The sequence below is a fragment of the Rhinolophus ferrumequinum genome, chromosome 19, assembly GCF_004115265.2.
Source record: "Rhinolophus ferrumequinum isolate MPI-CBG mRhiFer1 chromosome 19, mRhiFer1_v1.p, whole genome shotgun sequence".
In the NCBI taxonomy this organism is placed as follows: Eukaryota; Metazoa; Chordata; class Mammalia; order Chiroptera; family Rhinolophidae; genus Rhinolophus; species Rhinolophus ferrumequinum.
Genome location: NC_046302.1, coordinates 39,240,328 through 39,267,653, shown reverse-complemented (window position 1 = coordinate 39,267,653; position 27,326 = coordinate 39,240,328). Strand labels below are relative to the sequence as shown.

General features: G+C 34.8%; 1 protein-coding gene across 7 annotated transcripts in view; it reads left to right on the top strand.

The window, feature by feature from the left end:
- The window catches only part of SMAD2 (SMAD family member 2), a 78,413-nt gene extending 51,412 nt beyond the window's left edge, over positions 1-27,001 (top strand). For 2 of the 7 annotated variants that reach the window (XM_033087390.1, XM_033087387.1), the window contains exons 3-11: positions 1,917-2,006; positions 3,036-3,229; positions 4,251-4,385; positions 7,161-7,235; positions 13,552-13,605; positions 14,766-14,978; positions 17,643-17,780; positions 17,987-18,131; positions 21,598-27,001. In XM_033087390.1, coding sequence (XP_032943281.1) covers positions 1,917-2,006; positions 3,036-3,229; positions 4,251-4,385; positions 7,161-7,235; positions 13,552-13,605; positions 14,766-14,978; positions 17,643-17,780; positions 17,987-18,131; positions 21,598-21,721 — 1,168 coding nt within the window. In that variant the 3' untranslated portion in view covers positions 21,722-27,001. The remainder of the gene's footprint in view (positions 1-1,916; positions 2,007-3,035; positions 3,230-4,250; positions 4,386-7,160; positions 7,236-13,551; positions 13,606-14,765; positions 14,979-17,642; positions 17,781-17,986; positions 18,132-21,597) is intronic. The other 5 variants (XM_033087386.1, XM_033087385.1, XM_033087388.1 and 2 more) reach the window with 4 other exon arrangements.
- Positions 27,002-27,326: the final 325 nt, after the last annotated feature.

The following is a 27,326-nucleotide window of genomic DNA, read 5'->3' as shown; positions in this document are numbered from 1 at the left end:
ACCTTCCAATTTGTGAGAGAGAGATTATAATAATTAGTAGAAGCGAATCTTAAATATACCCTATGGTGGCAATTGGAAAGTGACTGAGTTACAGTTGGGATCTAGGTCTGTCTGCCTGTAGAACGACTGCTTGTTTTTTAACAACTACTGTTTATTATTCTCTGATTTATTTTAAGGCTTGAATAAAGCACAACGTAAGCTCATGCTCTCTTTTTAGATTCAGGTTCTTGTGTCAGTTTTAGAGTTACTGGAGTGACATGTTCATCTTAGTCTCATAAGAGCAGGATAGCTTCTTGGTCTACTCTTTCGTTAATCATTTTCCATGAATTACTTTCAAAGAAAGAAGAGTTAGTTGTATACTATTCCTTCTGAGATTTAATGTTAGATTCATAAGACTAGAATTTAGTTGGTTTTGTTGTGATTTAAGCTATGTGGTGCTGTATGTTTCCAGTAACTATTTGATAAATATCTTAAATAAAAGAACCATTTATGTCATGGTTTTTTAGTTAGTCCACCTTTGAGGAAAGAAAGAAAAGGTCTGAATTACCCTCCAGTGTCTTGGCTTTTTTTGACTTAATAGTTTGGGAAATGAGAGAGACATGTGTAGCCTAAAAAGAAAGACAATCTGTGATATATCTCAAGGTCCTGGAAAGTGTCTGAAAATGCAGTTTTTAAACTGTCCGGTATACAGTTACTGTAGCGCCCAAAGCATGGCATGAGATGTTTCTGCTGCCCAGTGGCTGTGCAAGAAGCCCCGTAGCCCTGAAGCCCAGGAGGTGTGCTACCCAGCCGCAGGAAGACAGCACTTTTCACCATTGCTCTTCGAAATGTTGGTTGAGCTCGCTAGTTCGTTAGCAGTATGTACATCTGGCACTTGATAATCAGTTGTTTGATTTTACTTTCACAAGTTGTTTGGAAATATTTCTTCCTCCTCGAAATTTTGATGATTTGGTAATGTGTAGGAAATGGAATTGTTTCAGTAATTAGCTGTTTTTTACTGTACTGTACAAGTACCATCTTTCTGTCCTAAGACGTCTTGGCCGTCAGACTTCTGTCCCAGACTGCCTTTTAGGCGGTAAGCGTCTCTCTTTCCTTCTCCCACAGATGAGAAGTTACTATGAAATGAAGTAGTGGCAGGGGAGACAGAGAGCATTGTCTCTGGACTGCCCATGTTCTGGAAAGAAAGGTGGGAGAAAAATTTTGAGGTCTTTCTGATCTGTGTCTTTCAGGTATACTGATTAAAAACAACAACAAACTAGATACAGCTAATTTTTCATATTCATACTATCTTTTAAGAATTTGGTACTTTCACATATCTTTAGTCTTCATAGAAATTTCTTATTTAAGGTGGTATGCTACATTAAAATCTACTTACTTGTCCTTTGTATAATAGTAGTAAAGAGAGCAAGAATAATTTTCTATAAAACTGAATGTATTAGGTATCATACAAATAACTTGAAAATCTTAACTCTGGATATGTGTCTGTATTTTAATTGGAATTTTTCCTGTATTAAAAATACCAGTTGACATTCGTGTTTAGATATGTTTTTTTGAAAGCTGGATTATTAAATGAAGCACTGTTAGTAAGGCTAATGGCAGAGGTATTAGATCTTTTGCTGTAAGTAGAGGAAATTAGAAAGGGCATTATAGGTATGATTTCATTAAGCTAGAGAGCATTGGTGTTCACATTTTAAAAACATAATCATGACTTACCTGGAGTCACATGTTCCATTTTATTGGCTTCCTTCATATAGAAAATATAGAAACCAGCGCTAAATGCCCGTGAACAGCGAAGCAGTGTATATTTTCTGGGTGAAGGAAGTATTCTGTACATTTTCCATGTTTTACATCATGGTATTTTGAATAACCATGCTTCCATGTTCACATCAATTTTTTGTTTTTCAATTTATGCACAGCACTTGCTCTGAAATTTGGGGACTGAGTACACCAAATACGATAGATCAGTGGGATACAACAGGCCTTTACAGCTTCTCTGAACAAACCAGGTGAATATTCTGCCCTCTGTCAAATCCCAGCAATCTTGTGGGGGGGGGTTGTTTTGGAAGACCTATAGTGGGTTGCTTAGTATAATTTTGCCTAGGATGTTTCCTTAATGTAAAATAAGGCATGGCATTTAAAATACCTGCTTGCCAGTATTAAAAGTATATTAAATGTTTCAGCTGAAGTTTTGATCAGTGAAATTCTAATTTTGAATCTTCTTTAAATTATTGCATCCCCTAAAGAATAGGAAGTTTGATAACTATATTCTCATTTTAGTTTGAGATTAGGTTATAATCTGTTGTTGGCCTAATTTTTAAGTAGATACATAACCAGTTTTGCTAAATTTCTTGCTATCATCTGAATCTCATCTTCTTTATATACTAATAAATACATAGTTAATTACGGAACACAATACTAGGCTAACTCGTTTTTTGTTTTCTTTTTTTAATCACATTCTCTTTTTGAGCATATTGGTATTTGTCCATTTCATCTCATCATACTCATCACCATCTGCATTTATGTGTGAGCTATAGAAATATACCTCAGTACTCAACACAATCACACTGGGTAATGAGTTACATTAGTTTGAGTAAGTTACTTTTACATCATTGTTGGTATTTACCATTCTTCACACTAGTTCCTTTTTTTGATAATTCAGTCACCTACAGAATTAATGCCCTTAAAAGCATCCCTAAGTAAGAGTTTGATTTACTAAAGATAAAAGTTGACAAAAAGTTTTTCAAGTGTAACTATATGATACTCTTTTTAAAAATCAATTTTTTCCCAAATGGTTAGCCAACCACTGACATATAACTCATTTATATGGCATGTTTTTAAGAGACATCTGCTAGAGCTGCTGTTTACTTTTTTGTCAGATCCATTAAATAGTACGTTTTTCTTCCTTGTACTCACTAAAACTAACTAAATGTCTGTCATTTCTTTCTTTATGCTTGTATTGTAGTAATTTAGTCCAGTTGACTATTTCTGTTTTTTTGTAAAGCTCCCACTTTTCTTTTCCCCTTGCTTCCCAACAGGTCTCTTGATGGTCGTCTTCAGGTCTCTCATCGGAAAGGACTGCCACATGTTATATATTGCCGACTATGGCGCTGGCCAGATCTACATAGTCATCATGAACTCAAAGCAATTGAAAACTGCGAATATGCTTTTAATCTTAAAAAGGATGAAGTATGTGTAAACCCTTACCACTATCAGAGAGTTGAGACACCAGGTAGGAAAATCAGATTTTTTTTTTCTTGTTTTAAATTAAGTGCTTAAGGGTGGTATGTACTCTTATACCTAATTGACCCAGGGAAATTTTGATGTAAAATTCTAATCAATGACTCTAAATTCAGTATGTTGCTTGATGGTCATTAAAAATGCTTTTTTAACTTTTTGTATATTTTATGGAAAAATATATCTAAGAGGGAAAGACTGTCAGTTTCTTGGGATATAGCGTGCTACCGTGTTTCCCCAAAAATAAGCCCCAGTTAAGATCGTCAGCCAGACTGATGCATTTAGTACGTTATGACGATGTTCCAGAAGAAGATGACATGACTGTATTTGAATAAATGTAGATTGTTGTACATGAAAAAATAATACATCCCCTGAAAATACGCCCTAATGTGTCTTTTGGAGGAAAAATTAATATAAGACCCGGTCTTATTTTCGGGGAGACACGGTATTTCACATCGAAGCACATATACAGGAAATTACAGTTCTACAAATGCAGTCTGCTTAGCGCTAAACTGATAGATCTCTTTAACTGTCTGCTGCATTAAATATTTTCAGTCTGTTTTTTTTTAAGTAGTTTAATGACATCATTCTGATCTAAGAAGTTCAGTAAAACTCACAGTAAGACTTTTCATTTACTTAGCTGTGTACTTAAAACTTTTTAACACTACAGCTGTATTTTTAGAAAATACCCTAAATCTGATTTTACAAATCTTTCCACAACCTTTCCAATGGTGATTTATGAACTTCTGTGGTAATACAGTGTTACCAGGATCACGTTGTGCCCAAAAGTACTAGATAAATTGGGATTTGGAAATTTGCATCGTAGACTATATAGTAAGTTAAAAAATCATAATCAGATTTGTCAATTTCTTAATAACTTGTATAAAACCCAGTAGGTGGGTCCTAAATTTAAAAAATTAAGTAGGCTACATTTTTTCTGTGAAAACTTTTAATAAAGGCCCTGCCCCCCGCCCTTTGCTCCTTGCCATTAACTTGGACTTCCTTTACTTTGTTAGTTTTGCCTCCAGTATTGGTGCCACGGCACACTGAGATCCTGACGGAACTGCCGCCTCTGGATGATTATACCCACTCCATTCCAGAAAACACTAATTTTCCAGCAGGAATTGAGCCCCAGAGTAATTACATCCCAGGTATTTTTCCTTCTGAAGCACTTAAAAATGGGGAGAGAAATAAATTATGTTCATAAACATTCAAATATTAGTAAATTGTGGTTTGACTTTTTAAAACATGCTTCTGGATTTGGAATAGAAAAATCTGATTTTGGGGGTGATTATTTTGTGACATGTATAAACCTAGTACTTTAAATACTTTTGTCTGGAGAAAAGTTTTACTTTATATTTATTTTCTTTTCCAGTGGCTTTAATCAAAGTACTGTGAGAAGCAGAAAAGAAAAGATCTTAGTAAGTTTGTCTTAGTTGTTGAAGCTAAGAGAGATGCAGAATATAAGCTAAATAAATGATACAGGAAAAAAGTATTCCTGAAACAAACATAGTTTAAAATTGACCATATAATCACTTTCATAGATAATGTTTAAGAGAAACGTAACATTTCTATGGCAGATAACAATATTTTAGTTCTACAACTAAGCAACACGTAAGTTGTACTGAAAATCAGAAAACCTATTTTAGTTCCTTTTCATCTGGGCCTCAGTAACTCCTATTGAAAAACAAATGAATTCAACTACATGGTTCTCAAATTCCACTCTAATAATTGTATTCTGTGATCCCGTAATAGTTCATTATACAGTAGCTACTTACCCTTTTAATTTTCACTATTTTTTAGGAGAACAACCAATGTTTTCTTACTGTGTTTCCCTTTTTCTTTTCTTAGCAGAAACTAAAGGAATAATAGGATGAGGATTAAGCTATGCATTGGATTTTGTTAGTGTCAATTTTTTCTCCTTTTGTAATATTCCTGTATTCTCTTATTTTTATTTTATACAATGAAAATATGTAAGGAACTTAAGAGTTTCAAATGCATAAAAAATATTTCTTTAATGTGGCTCATCATGGAAATAATGCTTGTTCATTGAAAACAATTTTTAAACATAAGGACTTTTTAAATAGCTAATTCTAAAGTTAGCAGGTGTCTTCTGATTGTTTTAATGTGCATTTCTTTGATTACTATTTTATTCCAGAAGAGAATTTAAGATTGCTTTTTGGTTGCTAGGAAACAAACTTTTTGAGAAGCTAGGAGGAAAATACATAGAGTATGAGGCCTAGGATGATGGGAGAAAACGGGTAAAACAGGACGTTTCTTAGGGAGCAGAATTTGGCTGGGAGTAGCGTTTTGCGTGTGTGGTGTGAGGGGGGGAGGCATTTTAAGTCTTTGAAGAGGGAATTAATATTATTCAACAATCTAGGAAACAGGTGTAATCATACAGTCTAATAAGACCATCTACCCAGTAATTATTTGGAAGGACATTCATCAAAATGTTTAGTGGTTTTCACTTTTGGAGATGTTTGGACTTGTTTTTCTTTCTTCTTTATCTGTTTAGATACTTTACAAAACAGAAAATCAAAAGTGAATTGCACCTGTTTACTTGCCTGGACCATGGGGTTTACCCAGCTCCAACTGTTAGCAAAACTTAAGGGTTCACTTTTATTACATTTCAAAAGAAATTTTGACATTTTCTCCAAAATGCTAATAACTTTATTATTATTTTATAGATAAATAATAATGGAGAAAAGTAGGATAGGATAAAGTATTTAAAAGATCAGCGTTTCTTCCTACTTAGACCTTTGAGATCTGGGCTGTCAAACTGGTAAAGCTGAGCTCTGTTTAATTTTCTTAGCTTTAACCTTTAAAATAGTGCATAATGATATGTATTACTCTTATTTTTGTGTTCATTTCAATATATGAAGGTATTTTATTCTTGGAATTTCAGTATTAAAAATTTTGGAGTACCGTTACTTACATAAAAAGTTTGGTAAATTTGTAGTTAGCTTATTGAAGGAAGATGTAAAGAATTAATGAAGAAGACCTTTAACCCACATCTTCTCTCTTCCCCTTTTGGTAATTACAAATTACTTTTTAGGTATGTGTTTGCATTGTTTGAATTGCTTAAAACTGTGCAGCAATGTAAATGTTAGACTGTTGATAATCATTTAAACTTATTTTTCATCCTTGAAAGTATAATCGATAAAGTTATATGAATGTTTTTGTTTTACATGAGGTTTATTTAGGTATCAGATGCCTCCTGAATGTAAATATTTGTTTATAGAATCTTACTTATTTTCAGGGAGTATTTTGCCTTAGTTTTGTGCAGTATTCTCTATTTGAATTTAATTTTCTGCTTTAATACTAGAGATTTACTGGTTAGAAATTCCTGGAGAAATACACTTTTTAGGTAGAATTCAAGGTAGATCAGTCCTGAACTGTATATTACCAACATTTGTCCTATAGAACCTAGTGCAAGATATAAGCCTGTATTACTTTGTCATCTGAAATCTTGTGTGGGTATGGATGGAGGGAAGGGGTGTCCTTTAATCATCTAGGTGCCCATCCACAATGGCCATTAGTTACAAAAATAATAAGCCATTGTAGGTACTAATGTCTTTGAAGCATACTGATTCAGAACTGAGGCATTTTTGAAGTTATATTTTTGGCTCTTGCCCTAGAAAATATACATATGGGAATGAGCCAAATATATAAATAATAGCTAAGAAAATATGCCCAGTGAGCTCGATTGCATTTCAAGTATACTTTAAGGACTTACCTACAAGATTTGGAGCAGAATCTGAATGAATCCTAAGCCTTTAGTATCCAGTACTGCTTTTTATAATAATGTTATATGACATTTATATTTGTTATTTGGAGCAATTTGTTGGTTATCTTTGGTAGCTGGGAGAAAAAGTGGTGAGATTAAATTGTAACTGTACATGACTTGTTTTAAACTTTTGTAGAAACGCCACCTCCTGGATATATCAGTGAAGATGGAGAAACAAGTGATCAACAGTTGAACCAAAGTATGGACACAGGTAAAAATAGCTTTGAAAAGACCTCGATAATTAGACAACATTTTTCTGTGTTTAAAACTCATATGAGTTATTCATAATCGTAAATTTAGAAAAGTTGGGACACATATCAAAAAATGAATCTTCTGTCTACAAGAGACCCACTGCAGATCGAAAGACACACACAAACCGAAAGTAAAGGGGTGGAAAAGGCTATTTTATGTGGATGGAAATAAAAAAATTAGGGTAGCAATGCTTGTATCAGACTTTTAAAACAAAGACAAAGAGGGACATTACTTAATGCTAAAGGGATCCATCCAAGAAGCGAATATAACCCTTGTAAACATTTAAGCACCCAACATAGGAGCACCTAAAAATATGAAACAAATATTGACCAACATAAAGGGAAAGGTAGATAGTAATACAGTTATAATGGGAGACTTTAACACCCCCTTGACACCAATGGACGGATGTTCCAGACACAAAATCAACAAGGGAACAGCAACCTTAAATGACACACTAGACCAAATGGATTTAATTGATATTTTTAGAGCAGTTCACACCAAAGCAGCAGAATATATATTCTTTTCAAGTGCACATGGGACATTTTCCAAGATGGACTACGTGTTAGGCCACAAAACAAGTCTCAATAAGTTTAAAAAGATTGAAATCGTATCAGCGTCTTCTCTGACCACAATGATATGAAACTAGAAATCAATTACAAGAAAAAAACTGAAGACATACAAACACATGGAGGCTGAATAACATGCTACTCAATAATGAATCGATCAACGAGATCAAGGAAGAATAAAAAGTACCTTGAGACAAGTGAAAATGAAAACACAATGACCCAAAATTTGTGGGACACAGTGAAAGCAGTCCTTAGAGGGAAATTCATAGCAATACAAACTTACCTCAAAAAACAAAATCTCAAATAAACAATCTAACCTTGCACTGAAAAGAACTAGAAAAAGAACAGCAAAGTCCAAAGTGAGTAGAAAGAAGCAAATAATAAAAAATCATAGCATAAATAAATGAAATAGTCCAAAAAAAAATACGAAAGATTAATGAAACCAAGAGCTAATTCTTTGAAAAGATAAAATTAATAACTCTTTAACCAGACTAATGAAGAAAAAAAGAGACAGGACCCAAATAAGTAAAACCAGAAATGAAAATGAAAAGAAATGAAAAGGAAAACAGAAACACAAAGGATTATAAGAAAATATTATGAACAATTTAAAAAGCATCTTCTATGTTGATTTAATTATATTTGAATCATCAAAGGGAAGGACCCTGTTTTCATGAAAAATTGCCATGTTGCTCAGCTGAATGATTGTTAGTATTTTTCCTTATTAGAGTAAATGAAAAATTTTGAACACTTTTTAAATATTCTGCGCTTCTGTTTAAAGTTTTACTTATCTTGTGAATAAATGCCTTTGTGATGAAAGACTATAATTAGCCTAATAACAGATTTTCAGAGGAATTTGGAGGTAAGGGATGGGAACCAGTTTTTCAGTGCCCCTTTAACATAATAGTTCTGAATTACAGTAGAGTGTTTACACAAAATACCTTGTACTTTACCTAATTCAATTAATGTCTGATATTTAGCTATCAACTCCAAACATAATGGAGGAAAAGTTTTAATATATAATAAAAATTACATCAAGGCTTTAAAACAGTTGTTATGTAATGAAATGTATAACCCACTGGGACTCATACGTTGCCAATGAAATGCTGTGATATCATTGTAATTGTCTGTTTTTATATATTCTAACCTGTCAGTATCTTTAGGATTGGGCACGTTAATATCACAACCTGACAAACCATATCATCAACTTTTCTACACGGTTTATAGTAAAGCATTCTTCAGTTATGACAATCTAAGTTATTTTTAAATGAATTAACATTGGTGATTGCGGGGAAGGTTGGGAGTGGGCTGGCGTTTAGCGTAATGCTGTTGTTTAAAATCTTGTTTAAAATTATTCAGATTCCCAGGTAAAGGAACTTCTGCTATAGCTAACCACATTTACAGCTGTTCAGAGTAGTAGATCACCAAGAAAGATAATCTAATGGTCATTGGAAATAACATGTTTTATATCTTAATGCACGTGTCTTACTGCAAATGATATTTAGCTTTCCAAATATATCTTTCTAACACACCTATATCTCGAAGAACTGTATCCCTGAATCAACCGTGTTCCTCTTTGACCCACGATGGACAACTGCTGCTATACATTTAAATCTGAATGCCATGAAAAGATGCTCAACATCATTAGTCATCAGGGAAATGCAAATGAAAACCACAATGACATACTACTTCACACCTACTGAAATGGTTGTAATAACAAAAGAAGGACAATAACAAGTGATGAGGATGTGAAGAAGTCGAGTCTTCATGTTGCTAATGGAAATGTAAAATGGTTCAGTTGCTTTGGAAACATTAGCTATTTCTCAAAAATTAAAGTATAGAATAATAGTATAACCCAGCAATTTTACTCCTAGATATATACCCAAGAAAATTGAAAGCTAAATTTATATACTTCCATGTTAAACTGGTGCACAAATATTTATGTAAGCATGACAGTCCCAAAAACCACCCAGTTGTCCATCATGATGAATGGACAAATTAAATGAGATATACTCATACGTTGGACTATTATTCAACCATATAAAGGAATGAAGTACTGATCCGTGGTACAACATGGATGAACTCTGAAAGCAGCATATTAAGTGAAAGAAGACAGACACAAAAGGCCCCAAGGATTCCAATTAGTGCACAAATGCCTGTTTGATAATATAGCTGAAACGTGGCAGGAGTAACAAGATGAATATACAGTAGTCCTCCCATATCCATGTGGAATACGTTACAAGACCCTCAGTGAATGCCTGGAACCACAGATAGTACCAAACCCTGTATATACTCTTGTTTTTTTCCTCTACATATATACCTATGATAAAGTTTATAAGTTAGGCACAGTAAGAGATTAACAACAATAACTAACAAAAACGGAACAATTATACCACTATACTGTAATAAAAGTTATGTGAATGTAGTCTCTCAAAATACTGGATTCACCTTTTCACTTAAAGGAAGCACTTTACGGCTTCTCGTTGGCGTATCTGAATTGCCAGTTTCACTGTTGCACCTTTGGGCCACTGTTAAGTAAAATAAACATTACTTGAACACAAGCACTACAATACTGCTATAGTCTGATAACCAACACAGCTACTAAGTGACTAACGGGCAGGTAGTGTATGTAGCATGGATACACTGGACAAAGGTGTGATGTAACTGGATGACATGAGATTTCATCACGCTACTCAGAATGGGACACCATTTAAAACTTAGTTTATTTCTGGGATTTTTCCATTTAATATTTTCAGACAGCAGTTGACTGTAGGTAACTGAGACTGTGAAAAGTGAAACCACAAAGAAGGGGAGTACTGTACCTCCATATTTACCATTTCTGCTCTTCTATTCCATGGCCGGCCATTTGTCCAGTTGTTTTAGAACCATCTATTGAAGAGACTTTTCTTTCTCCATTAATTCACCTTGGTTTCTTTGTTGAAAATCACGTGATAAGGTGTTTGTGGGTCTAACTTTTGGTCTGCTGTTAAGCATATTCCATGAGTTCATTTCAGATAATCTATTTTTCAGTATTTACAATTTCCGTTGAAACTCTATCTGATAATTCCAGTATCTGGTTCACATGTAGTTCTGCTTCTGTTGATTCTTATCTCTTGATTATGGGTCAGTTTTTCCTACTTCTTTGCATGTTTCATGTTTTCTTAATTGGATGCTGGGTATTGTGTATAAAAGAATACTAGAGTGTAATATAGAACTTGTAAGCAAAGATACGTGCATAAGGATTTCTCTTAGATGTTTTAGCTGCAAGTAACAGAAACCGCTGCCTCAAACTACCGAAGCTAAATAGGATATTTTTTTACTTCTCATAACAGGAAGTTTCAGACTTCGGTAGCAGCATGTATATATGAATAACTAATAGATTAATTACCAATTAACCAGTTTTAAAATGTTTCTAAAAAACTGTTAGCTAATAAATTATTAGCTTAACTTTTTAAAATTTTACATATGATTATAATGAACCTTGCTTTTTGTATTCTGTAATTCTTTTGTCACATCCAGCTGAACTATTAATCTAAATTAGTGAACTGTGACTACTGGTCACTTCTGAGAAGTTTTTAATAGAGGAGTAAACAGTTAAAAAATGAAAAATTAGGCAGTTTCCTCCATTTCTAATAGTGGCTTTGTTTATTTTATATCAGCTTCAGGAAACAGCAGTGAGTTTTAGTTCATTGTTCTAAATATATTTTGACCTTTCTTAGTTGTACCTGTTTTGACTTGCCAACAGATTTTTCAAAATGAGGAACAGAAAAAAAGAACGTAAGAATTTTGTTGTGGAAGACTGTTCTCTCTTCTAAAACATAGTTGTCACCTATTCTCTATTTTTGATTCATCTGGTTTTTCAGGGGAATCGCCATTTCACCTGTGTTGCCTGGTGTTTTGTTGTGATGGTTACATTACAGTCGTGGGGAGGGGAGAGGTGCACAAGGTGGGGTCTGTCTGACTCGCCGTATTCTGTATCTATGCCATTGCTCTCTCTATATTTGAAGCTTGGGAGCTGTAGGTCACGTTCTTTTAGATAACTTTCCCAAAATGTGTAGAGAATGATAGAAAGAAAAATTTATCCTATAATTACAGTATTATTTAACACTATTTACAACGAATGTGTTTTTAAAATTTAGTTGTGTGGAATTGCGTAGTCTCTCATTTTATTCTCTCTGTGGTTGTACCTTCTTTTTCTTATATATTTGTGCCCCTCCGCCTTATTTTCTTGATTAGATTAGCCTGTTTACCTAAAACTGGAAGACTTGAATAATTCTCTAAGAAAACATAATTTACCAAACTGACTTGAGAAAATAGAACTATCCTGAGTCAACTTTCATGGAAGAAACAGAGAAATGTCTTAGAGTAAACCCTAGAAAATTATTAACTGCAAACAGTTTCACACAGGAATTATACCAAACTATTAAAGAATGTGTTATTAAAATGCTATTATAAACTGTCACAGAGCATAGAAAAGACATACAGCTTCTAGATTGTCTTTATGAAGAGTATAACATGGCACCCACAACGTGAATCTACAGATCAGTTTTTCTTAAGATTATTGATGCAAAAATCCTAAATAATGAATATTATCTCCCTCATTCTCAAAGCCAGTATTATACTTTATGGGAAAATACTAGAAATATTCCATTAAGAGTAAGAAAAGAATATCTGCTGTCACCACTGTTATCAAAGTGGGACAACCCCCATAATGATTGATAAATTACATCACATAAAAGTTTTTTTAAAACTGCTTAATCAAAATTAGTTTGAAGAGTCATAAGACGGATAATCAAATATTTGCAACCCATACCATGAAAAGACTAATATCCCTAATATATAAAGAGCCTTCTATAATTCAGTGAGAAAAGTGATCAACACCACAGTAGAAAAATGAACAAAAGAAAAGAACAGACTATTCACAGCAATGAAATAAAATATAAGCAAGTATAAAGTTACTCAGTGTCATTTATAAGAGAAACACAAAACGATACTTGTTAACACCATTTTCTCATCTGTCAACAATAACACATGAGCATCCCCTCAACATTTATGTGGCTTCTAGTCATGCAAACCAGTACAACCTCTGTAGATGACAATTTTGGCAAACTCTCAAAATGAAAGAACCACAGCCCTTTGACATGGCAGTTTCTCTTTTAAGAGTCTATCCTTCAGCTATGATTGAAAGTATGCAAAATGTGAACATTAGTCATTGCAATCTTGGTTCTTAAAGCTAAAGATTGAAAATAGCCTGAATATCCATCAATAAGAAATCATTATAATCCCTAACGTGAGTTACGCAGGTAATATATTGATAGGTAAGTGACGAGGAAGCGTCGATGTCTGTGCTAGGGTACATAACATAAAAGCAAAGTTCAGAACTGTGGGACCAGTTGTGTAAAAATAGCAGGGCTGGGCGTCACACAGCAGAATTTATTTGCTTGTATGGTTCTTAGACTATAAACTGGATGCCTTTGGGAAGGGGAGCTGGGTGGCTGGAAGTCAGGACTATTGATACTCATTTTTACCTTTTATATATCGAAGTCTCCAAAATTACAGTCATTTAAAGCCGTTGAATACTTTGAATTCTTGGGATGTAAATTATCTGCGTGTTATTTGTGATAATTAATTACAACCAATTTTATTGTTATTGGGTCAGAAGTTCTGGAAATACTTCCACATCTGTTTTTAAACCAAATCCTTTTGTTTCAGGATCTCCAGCAGAACTATCTCCTACTACTCTTTCCCCTGTTAATCATAGTTTGGGTAAGTTGCATATACTTTCCCCCCACTGGTTTTATACCTTATCACTTACTTACATGTCCTCTCTGGTCATTATGTTTCATATATAAAAAGAGATCCCAATGAATAATCAAATGATTATTAAAATTAATGCTTTTTAAAAATGAAACTGGTAATGTGCCTCACTCAGTATTACTAAAACTCTTTTCTACTGGCACATAGTGGAAGAAACTAGCAGTCCTTTTATGCATGAAAAATCAAATTCTTTATTCATGGAAAATTTTATGATCTATATGGCTAGATTTTTATGGGTATGGTTTTTATGATGTATTTTGGAATAGCAATTATTAATATAAGAGGAAATGTGTATAAATATATATATATATACACACACACACCCATATATATTGCAAATATGTACGTGTGGTATGGGGTGTGTGTGTATGGGTATTATTTTTGGCCTTTATTTTGCCTTGCTATTTAACAATTTCTCTTCAGTTGACACATTTGGAATTTATTCTAAAAAATACCAGTTTTTCTCATGATATTCCTTATGACATATTCTAATCAAAATTACAGAAATGAAATGCCTGTGACCCTAGTTTTCTCATGAAATATGTAGATTCCTTTGATTACATATTCTTTTTCCACTTGCATATTCTTTTAGTTTTACTACTTTTAGTTTCTTGTGTAATGGGGGGGTTTTGTGACTAGGGTAGCCACTGAAATCTTACGTTAAAATATACAAATGTCAAAAAGATGTCATATTTTATATCCTATTATGACAGTTTTTCTTACGGCTTTTGACTCAGCCCTTGCTCCAGCTTTTTTCCATTTCATCCTACCCAAAATTGGCTTTATTATGCAAGGTCATTTACTTGACCTGTAGTGGTTTTATATTTGAATAGGAACCAGGGTAAAACTACTAGGAGAAAAAGTGATCCACCATGAAGTCTAACAAAGATGTTTGAAGATTGGATGACTTCATGAGATGGGGGAAATAGAAAATCCGGGATGATCGATGGAAACGAGTTCCTGATGCGGATGTTAAGTCCACTTCCTGAGCTGTTGCCAGCGTAGGCTGGCATGGAGCTTGTACAGATGCTGATACTCAGTCTGCTCTTGGCTTGAATTGTTCACACAACGTTTCTTGCTCTAACGGTTGGTTTGTTTGTTTCCCCCAGATTTGCAGCCAGTTACGTACTCAGAACCTGCATTTTGGTGTTCAATAGCATATTATGAATTAAACCAGAGGGTTGGAGAGACCTTCCATGCATCACAGCCCTCACTCACTGTAGACGGCTTCACAGACCCATCAAATTCTGAGAGGTTCTGCTTAGGTTTACTCTCCAACGTCAACCGAAATGCTACCGTAGAAATGACAAGGAGACATATAGGTATGTTTTTTTACCTTGTGTGAAATACCAGTGCTCATAACGTGAGCATGGTGTGGTTAACCACATCAAGAAATTATGTGCAAAGAAGCCTGCTTTCTCTCTGTCAGTGCAATCAGTGCACAGCTTCACTGCTTTAATAGATCCTGGTGGTCCTTCCATCTGCAAACTCGTTATTGGTCACCCGTGATACTGGGAAGTCCTTCGATAAATAAATGTTAAAAAAAACTTTACTCTGCAAGTCATAAAATTGTCATGTTCAGATTTTAGGATTATTTTAACAAATGATCAATTTTTTTCAGATTGTTTATATGTTCTACTTTGTTTCCCCTTCAGTGAATTCATATATTAAATCAGATCTTACTATTAATCTGAAGCAAGATAAGTAAAACAAGAACTACCATTTAATATAGTACAAAAAATATTTTAGAGGATCTCAAAATGTGGTGGTTCCAGCACCCTTTCACAAAGTTTGTGAGCTCAAAACTGTTTTCATAATACAACTAGGATGCTTTTAACTTTTTTCACTTTGATTCTCTCATGAGTATACAGTGAAGTATCCAGAGGCTAGATAGCATATGATCTTGCAAGAGATTAAAAGTAGACTCATGAGAATCTAGCCCTCTTCTGTTAAGTCAGACATTGAAGAGATTGGCAAAAATGTAAAACATTGCTACTCTTCTCACTATTTTTTTTTTTGCTTGGGAAAATAGTTATTTTCATAAACATAGATTTATTACTTTGATTTTTAAAACTTTTTTTGAATCTGTTTTATTGTCTAATATGGTAAGTTTCCATAGATGTAATCCACATAAACAAAAATTCTTCGGGGTCTTCAGTATGTTTTTTACTGTGATGTAAAAATAGTTTTGAGCGCCACTAATACAACTATTCTCATCACCTTAAAGTAACTTCTTTTAGCAATAGTTTGCTTCTGTTTTTGTTTAATGAACCATTACCTCTTACCCATTATCTCCTATGAAAAATAATGCTGATAACTAAAGAGCGAGTGTGATACTACAAAGTGTTTTAGGGAATTAAGAGGTCTAGTACTTGGCTGCATGTGAAATTTCTCAAATCATGCTTAATGAATAAATTTTGTATAACCTTGTTAAGGTACCAAGGTGTATTATAGGTGAGGAAGTCTTCTGAATATCCACCCTACTTAAAAAAAGTTCTGTTTTTCTGTTTTAATTAGGGTTCCCCATTCACTTCTGCAAAATTTTACATTGCTGAAATTATTAGATCATCTTTTTATTTTTGATTTCTAATTTATTGGGTGGTTTTGATCAAAGAATATAGCCTGAAAAATGTCTACTTTTTGGACTTAATGTTTTCCTGATGGTCAGGTACATGTTGTTGCTTTTTAAATAGATATTTTGTAGTTGTAAGAGAACAGGATATCAGGTTCTATATTTATGTACTAAATCTGGCTTGTAGGTTGTTTAATTAGTTTTCTTTTACTGCATAACACACTTAACTAGCCTGAAACTACACAAATGTATTATGTCCCAGTTTCTGTGGGTCAGGAGGGCAGGTATGGATTAGGAGTCTCCTCAGCATCTCACAAAGGGAAATCAAGCTGTCATTTGAGCTGTCTTCTCATCTGGAGCTTGAGATCCTCTTCCACGCTCACATTGAGTGTTACAGAATTCACTCCTTGAAGTTGTAGCACTGAGGTTCTCATTTCCTGTGGAAGCTGCTCTCAGCAGCTAGCTGCCATCTGCATTCCTTGGCAGATAGCCCCCTCCGTCTTCATAGTCAGCGGTGGAGACTTTCTTATGTTGTCTTCATCTGTCTCACTCACACTGTGACGAGATATCACCTGCTCAAGTCAGGCCCACCAAAGACAATCTCCCTTTCTTGAGGTCAGCTGAATTAAAACCTTAGTTACATCTGAAAAGTCCCTTAACAGCAGCACCTAGATGAGTGTTGAGATGATAGATAAGATGCATGCTCACCAGGGGTGAGACTCTTAGATGCTGTCTTAGAACATTACCTTCCTTTCACACTTGTTGTTTTTAAAATCCTTGTATCTCTAATATTTTGTTTGTGATCTGTCAAATTCTGAAAGAGGTATATTGAAATCTTCCAGTATAATTTTCCCTACCTGATTCAGCTTAAATATCTAGGGATTTGGTTGCCCCCATAATATATATATTTTTGAAAGGGGCAAATGACTTTAACCTCTTGATTTTTATTTCCTTTTTTTCTTAAGCTTAATGGGATCTTTAAAAAAATACTACTTATTATAATTAAGGTATATTTCTCTAAACGTTAGTTAATTCCTTCAAAATTAACTCAATTTATTTTACTTATTTTAAAATAATGCACAATTTGTATGAAATTTTTAATTTTACTGTCCATGCACTTCTGTATATTGTTTAAATACTTTTTTTCTTATCCTGCCCTTCCCCCAGCCACCACCCTGTTGAAATACTTTTCATAAGCATGTTTTATTTTTACAAATCAATAAAATTATTGTTAAAAAATGCTTGGAAAAATATACAGTGTTATGTTTCAAAATTAGACTTCGAAAAAACATGGCTATGGAAAATATCATGTAAATACCTTATATCATTTTAATATTCCCCCAAGAAGACTCTTCCAAAGTCATGCTGGAATAGTAAATGTTATAAAACTAATCCCATATGTATTTTGTTTTAGGAAGAGGAGTGCGCTTATATTACATAGGTGGGGAAGTTTTTGCTGAGTGCCTAAGTGATAGTGCAATCTTTGTGCAGAGCCCCAATTGTAATCAGAGATACGGCTGGCACCCTGCAACAGTGTGTAAAATTCCACCAGGTATGGATACAACAATGTAAATAAACCTATCATATCAACTTCCTGAGTTTTTCTAGTTGCTATTAATTTTAGGAATCAGGAGATGATTTGCATGCTCGTATTCTAATATCTATAGCCCTTTTTAAAATTATTTTCTTACAGCGATACTCTTTTTACACTTTTTTTTTTTGTTTTTTTGTTTTTTGTTTTACTTTTTTCAATCGTAGGCTGTAATCTGAAGATCTTCAACAACCAGGAATTTGCTGCTCTTCTGGCTCAGTCTGTTAATCAGGGTTTTGAAGCCGTGTATCAGCTAACTAGAATGTGCACCATAAGAATGAGTTTTGTGAAAGGGTGGGGAGCAGAATACCGGTATGAAATACATATTCAGTTCTTAAATTTACACAATATAATTCTTTTTTCTTCCATCTTTTACGTCTTCTGGAGTTCACATGTATCTGTTTTCATTGAGGTTACAGAGTCAGCAAATCTTTATGTAAAATAGCAAAAGAAAATTGGAGGCCTCTAGATTCAAAATATTTACAAACTCCTATGCAGGCATTATAGAAGATAGAATGGAAACATGTATGGACGTGCACTGTAACATAATGCAGAGTGGTAAATAGCATAAAAGGGATATATTGGAAGGGTTCTGTCAGTTCATGGAAGAATGTTTTCACTGGGTCTTACGAAAAGCTGGTCAAGATGGCATGTGTTCTAGGTTCTAAAAGATGCACAGTATTTTAGTAACAGGTCTGAGGGGGTGGGAAATGCTGATCCTGGCAATCAAATGGCACTTCATTTTGCCTGGAGTATAGAAAAATACAGAAGAATAAGGCTGGATAAATAAGTTGAGACCATCTGAGTATTAGGTTAAGAGGTTGAACTTTATTCAGTAATAGAAGGGCTACTTGTCAGGTGCCAGTCTCTGTGCTGTGTTTTAAGTGCAGTGTCTTATGCCTTTCAACATGACTAAGAATTTCTATTTCTGTTAACTGTCTTTTCTTTACAAGGTTGCAATCTTTGTAAATAAAAAATGGTTCAAACTAATACTGCTTATTTGGAAATAGGCTTAGAAGAGATTTGATAATTTGCCCAAGGACACATTATAAGTGGTGGATAAGGAACTTGAGGAAAACTCTCCTTGACTTAACCTCTTTTCTAAAGATAGTGGTAATGGTTATGTAATTGAGTTTTCCAAAAGCGAATTTGTTTCCAGGGGATGAGATAGATTACAGTACATTGGATTCCATGTCAAAGAAAAGGAAGACTTCCTCAACATATTAAAGAATAGAACTATTAATATAAGTAAAATATTTAGTCTTTCTCCAACTCATCGCTTACTCTCTGAATGCCTGCATAGAAAGATATTCATATAGTAGTAGTAGTCCTGTTTCATTCAGTAATTTGAGCCCTTCTTCAGAATTTATATCATTTCCTTTGGACTTGATTCCCTATCTTAAACAACTTTTGTGAAGTGCATGATTTTTCAGATAATAAGATTTAAGGTCTTCTGGTTGAATATTTTTATAAAAATATATTCTGTGTTATGTATTTATATCCTAGAATGGAGAGTTACCACTATTTTGTCCAAATTACAATAGTAGAATAATTCATTTTGTGACTTTGCTATAGTGCTCTTTTGTTTAATCATTTCCCTTTGAGATGTGATACCTTTAAAGAATGCTGAGTTCCTCTTTTTTTTTGCACTTGAATTGACTGGAATTGATATTAAAATTAGATTCAAATGGTACATATGATATTAAGTTTTTAGGTCAGAGGTCAGTCTTTTTTTTTCTTCAAAAGATTGGAATGTTGCAGAACATGTTAGAAATTCAGTGGTGTTAAATATGAACTGCATGGGTCAGGGAGAATTCCATGTATATCTATAGGTTATCTGCTAAGACCAGTTTTAATTGGTAGAGAGAGTTAACTGACCTTCCTTCATTGTGGACTCTGCCATTCTTTAACCCAGAGACAATTTAGAATCTGTAATTATGAGAAGCAGTAATATATAGTATGTGTTTATGGGTTTGAAGTCAGGTACACCTACTTTGGATAATAAAGTAGTTTTCCTTGAATATTAAAGATCAAAATAACATCAGATAACTGTGTATCTGTGAATTCCTGGTAGTTACCAGAAAACCTTTAATCCTTAATGACACTAGAGCTGCAGGGGTAGATCTAATGGCTAGATTTCTAAAACTTTTTCCTTTTCTTTAATGCTAGCTCGATTCCCAGCATAAAATCAGGAATATAGTAAACAGGAAATGTAGATGTGTAAAGAATTCGTATTTTACTGAGAAATAAGTGAATCAGTACTGGAGTGACTAAACAGGTAGAGGAGTGGATAATGCCTCAGGTGCATTTTTGTGCCCAGATAAGTATAGTGACAGCCTTCTTAAACCTATTTGTACCCTTTGTTGACCTGGATTAAGAATTATTCCTGAAGGTTAAACTAATGTAGTAATAAAATATTCTGACTAAAAACAGTGGGAAATATTCAGAACTTAGCAGATGGCAAAATGAAAATTAAAGGGATCTTGGCAAAATTACTACGAAAGGCCTGATCTGAGGGAGAGATGGAAGGCAAGAGAAACTTTATATGAAGAACGAAAAAAGAACGGAGGGGAAGATAAGACAGGACCAGTCTTGCCTATACCCCCTGGTTAGTAAGAGGCAGCTTGTGAAGTGTGCTAGTGCAATTTTAAGCTGCATAAACCAACATATAGTATCACATCAAAATAAGGCAAGAAGTCTGTACAGACCAGATTTGTGACTGTTGTATTAAGTTCATGTGTCATGTTTTAGGCATGATCATGGATCAAAATGTCTTAGTGTGTCTCGGACCCTGAGACAAGGTTTCAAGTGCAAAAAGTTTGTTCAGGAAATGGAGGAAACACTGGTAAGGAAGGAGGCAGCAGGGAAGTGAGATAGAGGAGGGAAGGCAGCCAGTACCAGTATTAAGCATTCTGCTATAGTGGGTGGGTCACTAGCTTATTCTCTGAGGAAAACTTTGGAAAACAGTGCAGAACATACAGAATTATCCCACCCAGAGGGAAAGGAAACTGGGTATTTAAATGCCAATTCCTGTGTCATTAGTTGTTCCTGGAGATAGAATTTCCTGGCACTTCTAGCCTGCTATACATGTGGACAGAACAGAGCAGTTCTCAGACAGATAAATGCAGATACCTGCGATTGGAAGTTGTCCAGAGAATGTTTTGTTGAAGTTCTAAAGGTGTTGCTTATTAAAAGCCTGCATGACGTTGCTCAAAGGGGTGTTTGCTCATTGGCCTTGTCAGGGACCGTTGAACTGCACTTAACACTCTGTGATGAGCTTGGGTCAGAATTCTGTTTGGTTTTAGTTTACTTTAAGTTTGAACCCTGTTCCACTTAGACTTCATTAGGTATTTTAAGTATCTTCTATTATGTGGTTGATTAATAAGTAGGGCGACGATGTATTTTGGTTAGCTTGGGACAGTCCTGGCTTACATCTCTTGCTCTGCCATGATTATTAATAGAGATTACATTCTCTCGAAAAGGTGGCCCATTTTGGATGGTAAATAAGGTCCTCCTATTAATTTTAATTTGAGGGGCAACGAATGTTTTTATAAATCTCTTTAGAAGAAAACAAAAAGTCATTGGAAATACTTTGCTAGACTTTGAGGATTAAGCAGTTTTCAAAATAATAATCAGATATCTAGGCTTAATAGTTGTTCAGAAGGAGTCAGTTTTCAGTATATTAACCTTTACTATTGTCTAAATTCTGAATGCATGTAGCTAAACGTAGTCATTTTCTTTTCATTTCATAATCATTTTCTTGTATTCTTTTAAACAGAAGGCAGACGGTAACGAGCACTCCTTGTTGGATTGAACTTCATCTGAATGGACCCCTACAGTGGTTGGACAAAGTATTAACTCAGATGGGATCCCCTTCAGTGCGTTGCTCAAGCATGTCATAAAGCTTCACCACAATCAAGTCCCATCAAAAGACTTAATGTAACAACTCTTCTGTTATAGTGTTTGTGTGTGGTCCCCATGGACTGTTTACTATCCAAAAATTCAAGCTAGAAAACAGCACTTGAGGTCTCATCAATTAAAGCACCTTGTGGAATTGGTTTCCTGTTTTCAAATAGTAGATGGGAAAATTAGTGTCTAGAAATACCTTCCCATAAAGGAGGAAGAGAAGATTTTAAAGACTTGCTGATGTCTTGTTGGGCATAAAACTGAGTGTCCCAAAGGTTTATTAATATCAGTAGTAGTTATGTGTACAGGTAATGTATCATGATCCAGTATCACAGTATTGTGCTGTTTATATACATTTTTAGTTTGCATAAATTAGATGTGTGTGTGCTGCTTCTTGATTTAGGCAAGCCTTTATAAAGTTACAGTACCTAATCTCTTATTCCCACTTCTCCGTTATTTTTGTGTGTCTTTTTTTAATATATAATATATATCAAGATTTTCAAATTATCATTTAGAAGCAGATTTCCCTTGTAAAAAAAAAAACAACTAATTTTTCTGCCTTTTACCAAAAATAAACTCTTGGGGGAAGAAAAGTGGATTAACTTTGGAAATCCGTGACCTTAATGTGTTCAGTGGGTCTTAAAACATTCATTCTTATTTGTTTACTGCTAAATGTCATTATAAGGGAGCTTTGCAGAAAATCTTTCCAAACCTCTTCTCCATTCCTACTTTTGTCCTGATACCAAAACAGCGTAGTGTGACATCCATCACCAATAATGGTTGCACTGATACTGCCCGCACCAATTAATTCTGGATACAGTAAGAATTCATATGGAGTAAGTCTCTTAGTCTTACACCAAATTTCAACAGATGATAATTGACTTGTGTAACCTAGCAGTCTATTGATTTATCCTTATACCTCCTAAAAATGCACAGGTGGCAGTATAATTATTTTCAGGGATATGCTACAATTATATTTATCCTTTTTTAAAAGCCAATCTATAGATATAAACACTCTTTTTAAAAAGGTATTTTTAAATATTTCAATAGCAGACCTAGTGCTCTTTGATTTGAGTTTCATTTTATTTAGGTACCAGATTGTATTATGAATGGACCTTTTGTAAATGTAATCGCTTCTGCAAATTACCTAGAAAAGTATTGCTGAGATATGATCAGCAGATAAGGGCCATCTGTTTTTAAAGTATGTTGTATTCAATTTATAAAATCTATGTTATTTTACATAATTATGAATTCAGAATTTTAAAAATTGGGGGAGAAGCAGTTTAGCAACTTTTTTAGCTTATAATTAATTACCTACGGTCTGAACTGTTCTTAACTCATCCTGAGTATATGGCTGACTATTAGAACCAACCATATTTTATGTTCTGCAGTGAGAGGAGATTCCAGAAGCTCTGTTGGTAGTCCATTCTGCAGCAGATAATCCTATCTCTAATGTTAACTCATTGCTGTTTAAACATTTCTTGTTTGCATCTCAATAGAAATTAAAAGTAAGCACTCCTCATCTCTTTCTAGTAAATTTTCATGTTTTTAAAGATAACTATCTTAGGTACTTGTTTTCTGAAACCATATTCACCTGTCTCTACAGGTGTCATTTTTTAATATTTTGCAGCATTTGGTTGTTTTCTATTAGATATTCCTCATTTTCCAATATTTGTACGTGTGTTCTTGTAAAATTGGTATAGTAATTTTTTATTCATTTAACAAATATTTATTGTTCACCTGTTACATGTGCCAGGAACTTTCTTAGCCTTTGGGTGAAGGTGAACAAGACAGATAGGGTCCTGCATTTGCTGAGACAGCAGTTACTGTAACCCTTAATCAGCTTCTTTGTCTATGAAGGAGATAAACAGGGTCCTGTGATTGAACATCACAGAGGGAAGGAAGGCTTCTCTAAGGAAGTGATGCTTGAGCTAACACTTGGCACGAGAAAGCAAGCCATGTGGAGAGCCAGGGACATAGGCATTCCTGGCAAAGAGAACTGCATCAAAAGCAAAGGCCCATTTTACAGGAAACTCATTATTAGGTATGAGTGCTTTATACAGACACCTCTCTCCAGATCCAAACCTGAGGATCAGAATGGTTCTATAATTTATAATAGTTGAAGGTGGCCTTATTTTGTGATAGACTGCTTCACGTGTCATTCTCAGTAATAATTTTTTTCCTCAAGCCTTTGCTGTAAGAAGTTTGTCGTTTGCACCAGGTCAAAAACATTTAATTTAACGACCCTTTTTAAAATCTGCCTTGGGCCAGTTTTCACCATAGTGTCTGGCTGCTTGCTTCCAGACTCCCCGCTGCCCCCCCCCCCCCCAATTACTGCTCCTACAGTCCCTGTTGTGATTGACGTAAAGGTCCCAGGTACTAACCACTGGCAGGTCTGCTGAGATAACCAGTGGAGCCTCTGCCCTTTGGGGGTGTTGACTCCCTTGAGAACTAGTAGAGATGATGTCAGGGAACAGTTCTGGGGACAACAGCTTTGAAAGTGGTGGAAGGTGCTGGCAGTTACTCTCGCATTGATAAGTAAAGCAGTGCCGACTGCAGCATTTCAGTAGTGGATTATGCTCTGCGATTACGGTGGGGTTCTTGTGTACACTGTGAAGCTGGGACTCAACTCTTAGGAAACACCGATCGTATTTAGCAGTTGACTTCACGGTGGTGACTATATTTGTGTGAATATGTTTAATGATCATGGCCACATTTGCTTTTTTTTTAATTTACAAATTCTTATTTCTGAAATTTCTGGACCACAGTTGACCAGGGTTAACAAACCATAGAAAGCAAAACAGATGGGGGGTGGAAGTAGGAGGCTACTGTTGTTAATAGAGAGGCAAAATTGGCCCATTTTACATTAGTGATAGAGATGTTTTTAAGCAGTACCTTCCCTTGAATTTCCTCTTGATGAAGATGATGAGCTAAAAAGCATTTTTTTGTCTGCTTTTTTTCCTCACGTTCAGTTAGTCCCCCAAATATATGGCAGTTTCCTGCACTGTTCACAATTCAGATTTCTTGGAATATTTCAACAAAAGAGCATCTGCAGTGCCCAAGTAGTAATCCCAACCAGTGGCTTTTTTCCATGTTTGCTTTCTAATGACATGCTATTTTTGCATTCTGTATTGTCTACTGTGGCCTAATGTTGATCGTTTGGGTTTTTTTCCCTTTATAGGGTTGTTTTCATTCTTCTAAGTGCTAAGATTTCCTCTCTGTTGAATTTTGTCTCTATTTAAATGAGAAGCACTATTTGGAATTTCTCCTCCACAGTGCTGATAATTTCAACTTAACAACATGAAACTGACTGACCACGCTGTTACATTTAGGTGAATGGCAGTTTTCACAGTGGATTCCATAGAGACCCGTAGGGAATAGGAGGTTGGTGATACTCCCCCCCCCAACTTTGATCTACCAGTGGTGGCTTCATTTTTATTCTATGTTGGAGTTCTACATAGGTTTTTTCTTTTTTTTTTTTTTATTGCTTTAAAACAAAGTTTGAGAAGTCATTATAACCACTGGTTAAGATTAGAAAACAACTGGGTTTCAGCCCACCTTTTGGAATAACCCTCCTTGTGTTCTTTTCTCATCCTACTTGAAGAAACGTTCCTGATTAGGTTTGAACTACACTAATTCTACATTACGATGTCCATTCATTCAGTAAACATTTATCAATGCCTGTTCTGTACCCAGCCACTGTGATAGACGCTGAGTAACAAAAAGATGAGTGGGATTTGGTCTTGACCCTCGCGGTGTGCTTAGTCGTGTGGAGGTTACTTTCTCTCTCGGGACCCGTCACTTTACCAGAAGGAAATCTGCCTAATTTCTCTTGGAAGCTAAATAGTCTTATTCTGTACTCTTAATCTTCATTCTGTATTCCGAGTATATATTTGCAAATTGTTGAATATCTAGTTTGTTTGTTTTTTTACCTTAAATCATATCCGGTTTGGTTTTTCATCTGTCTTTTAAACATTGTCAGATTTTCTCCTTTGTTAAAATTATTTTAATTTCACTTTTTTTGTACCTTTATTGTCAGTTTCATCAAGACTAAAACTTTGAAAGTGAAAAACAATCAGTCTAGGCTCTTGCTAGTTGAAATCTAATAAAAGAGTTTATATACCCAGTTAGTTTCTCTACCTCTTCCAAAAGCTGTCCAAATATACCTTTAAGATTTTTCTGTCTTTTTAAAATAACTAAATACTTTGAGCATTTATTCAGTAATAGGTACCCTCCTGGTCTGGTTGATTGGGGGATCTAAAGTAAAACAAGACAATCGTCACTGTACTTAAAAATTTGTCTTATGTGCAGTCTTGGCTTTCATAGCCAAACATTCCAGTTTCCTCCGTTTGCCCCCCTCCGCACCACCCACTCAGCATCTCTAGATAATTAAGTAGTCTGTGGAAATAAGCAACACATGATCTGTTCTTTTACTCAGATCTAACACATGAATGTTTAGACATAACAAATTATTGCCCATTTTGTTTCCTCCATGGACTTTACTTTGCTAAATCCTTCCTATTCATCAGCTGAATTTTATTCTTCCTCCCCTTCTCTTGACAACATGTGTCCCTAGTGGTTTTGCTGGTTGCCCTCTTCCTTGCCAACCATATTTTATCTGCATACATCCTAATGTTTCTCTCCTTTGAATTTTACTAAGGACCAAACAGGATGGTGCTGTTCAGACCCAGAGTCCTAGCTTCTTTGCTCTGAAGGTTAACGTTCACATTGGTCAGTTCCTTTAACAGGAGACGTTTTCTCCAGTGAAATGTCTTTGTGACGAGCAAATAGCATAAATCATCAGATGCTATTTTAACTCGTGGTTAGGATGTGGACTTGTCTGGCAGTTGCAGCCTGCAATACTAGTAGCCCTGTTTCCATCATGGAGCATATTTGATTATTGTATTTAGTACAATCGAGTAATGGCGGTAGTGTGTGGTCTCTGGAGGTCGTCAGAATCCTACTCTGGACTTCCTTTTCAAGTTTTCATTAATATTTTGTCTGTTCAGACTACCTTTTTATGGATGGGGTTTGAGGGACAAATTATCTCTCGGTGTGGAATTCCTGTGTTGCCTGAAACAGGAAATGTGAACTATACTAGATGTAGACAGCCTCACGATAGTCTTTATGAAAAGAACGTCTTGTCTAATTTGTTCCCATGATTTCTTGAGTAGGAACTGTTTTATCTTGGATAGTATAGCTAACTTTATATCTAGCATAACTGCCTTAAATCTTTCTAGTAGGAAATCAATTATATAATGTGTGTGTATGGAGATATATATATATATATACACACACACACATATATATATGTGTGTGTGTGTATATATATATACACACTTACAGAAACACCTTAACAATAGGGGTCATATATCTGCATACATTTTAACAATGTCGAATGCTCTGTTGTTTAAATTCCAGATCTTGGTAAAAAGTTCTTAATTTGCTTGCCGACATTTTCCTTTCATGGACAGACCATCAGAGTAATTTTTTTTTTACTGCCAGAGTCTTGGCGGTTCAGTTAGTATGCCATTTTTAGGCAGCTTGACAATTAAGAATCATAACAAATTCATTAACATCAAATGAAGCTCTGCCATATAC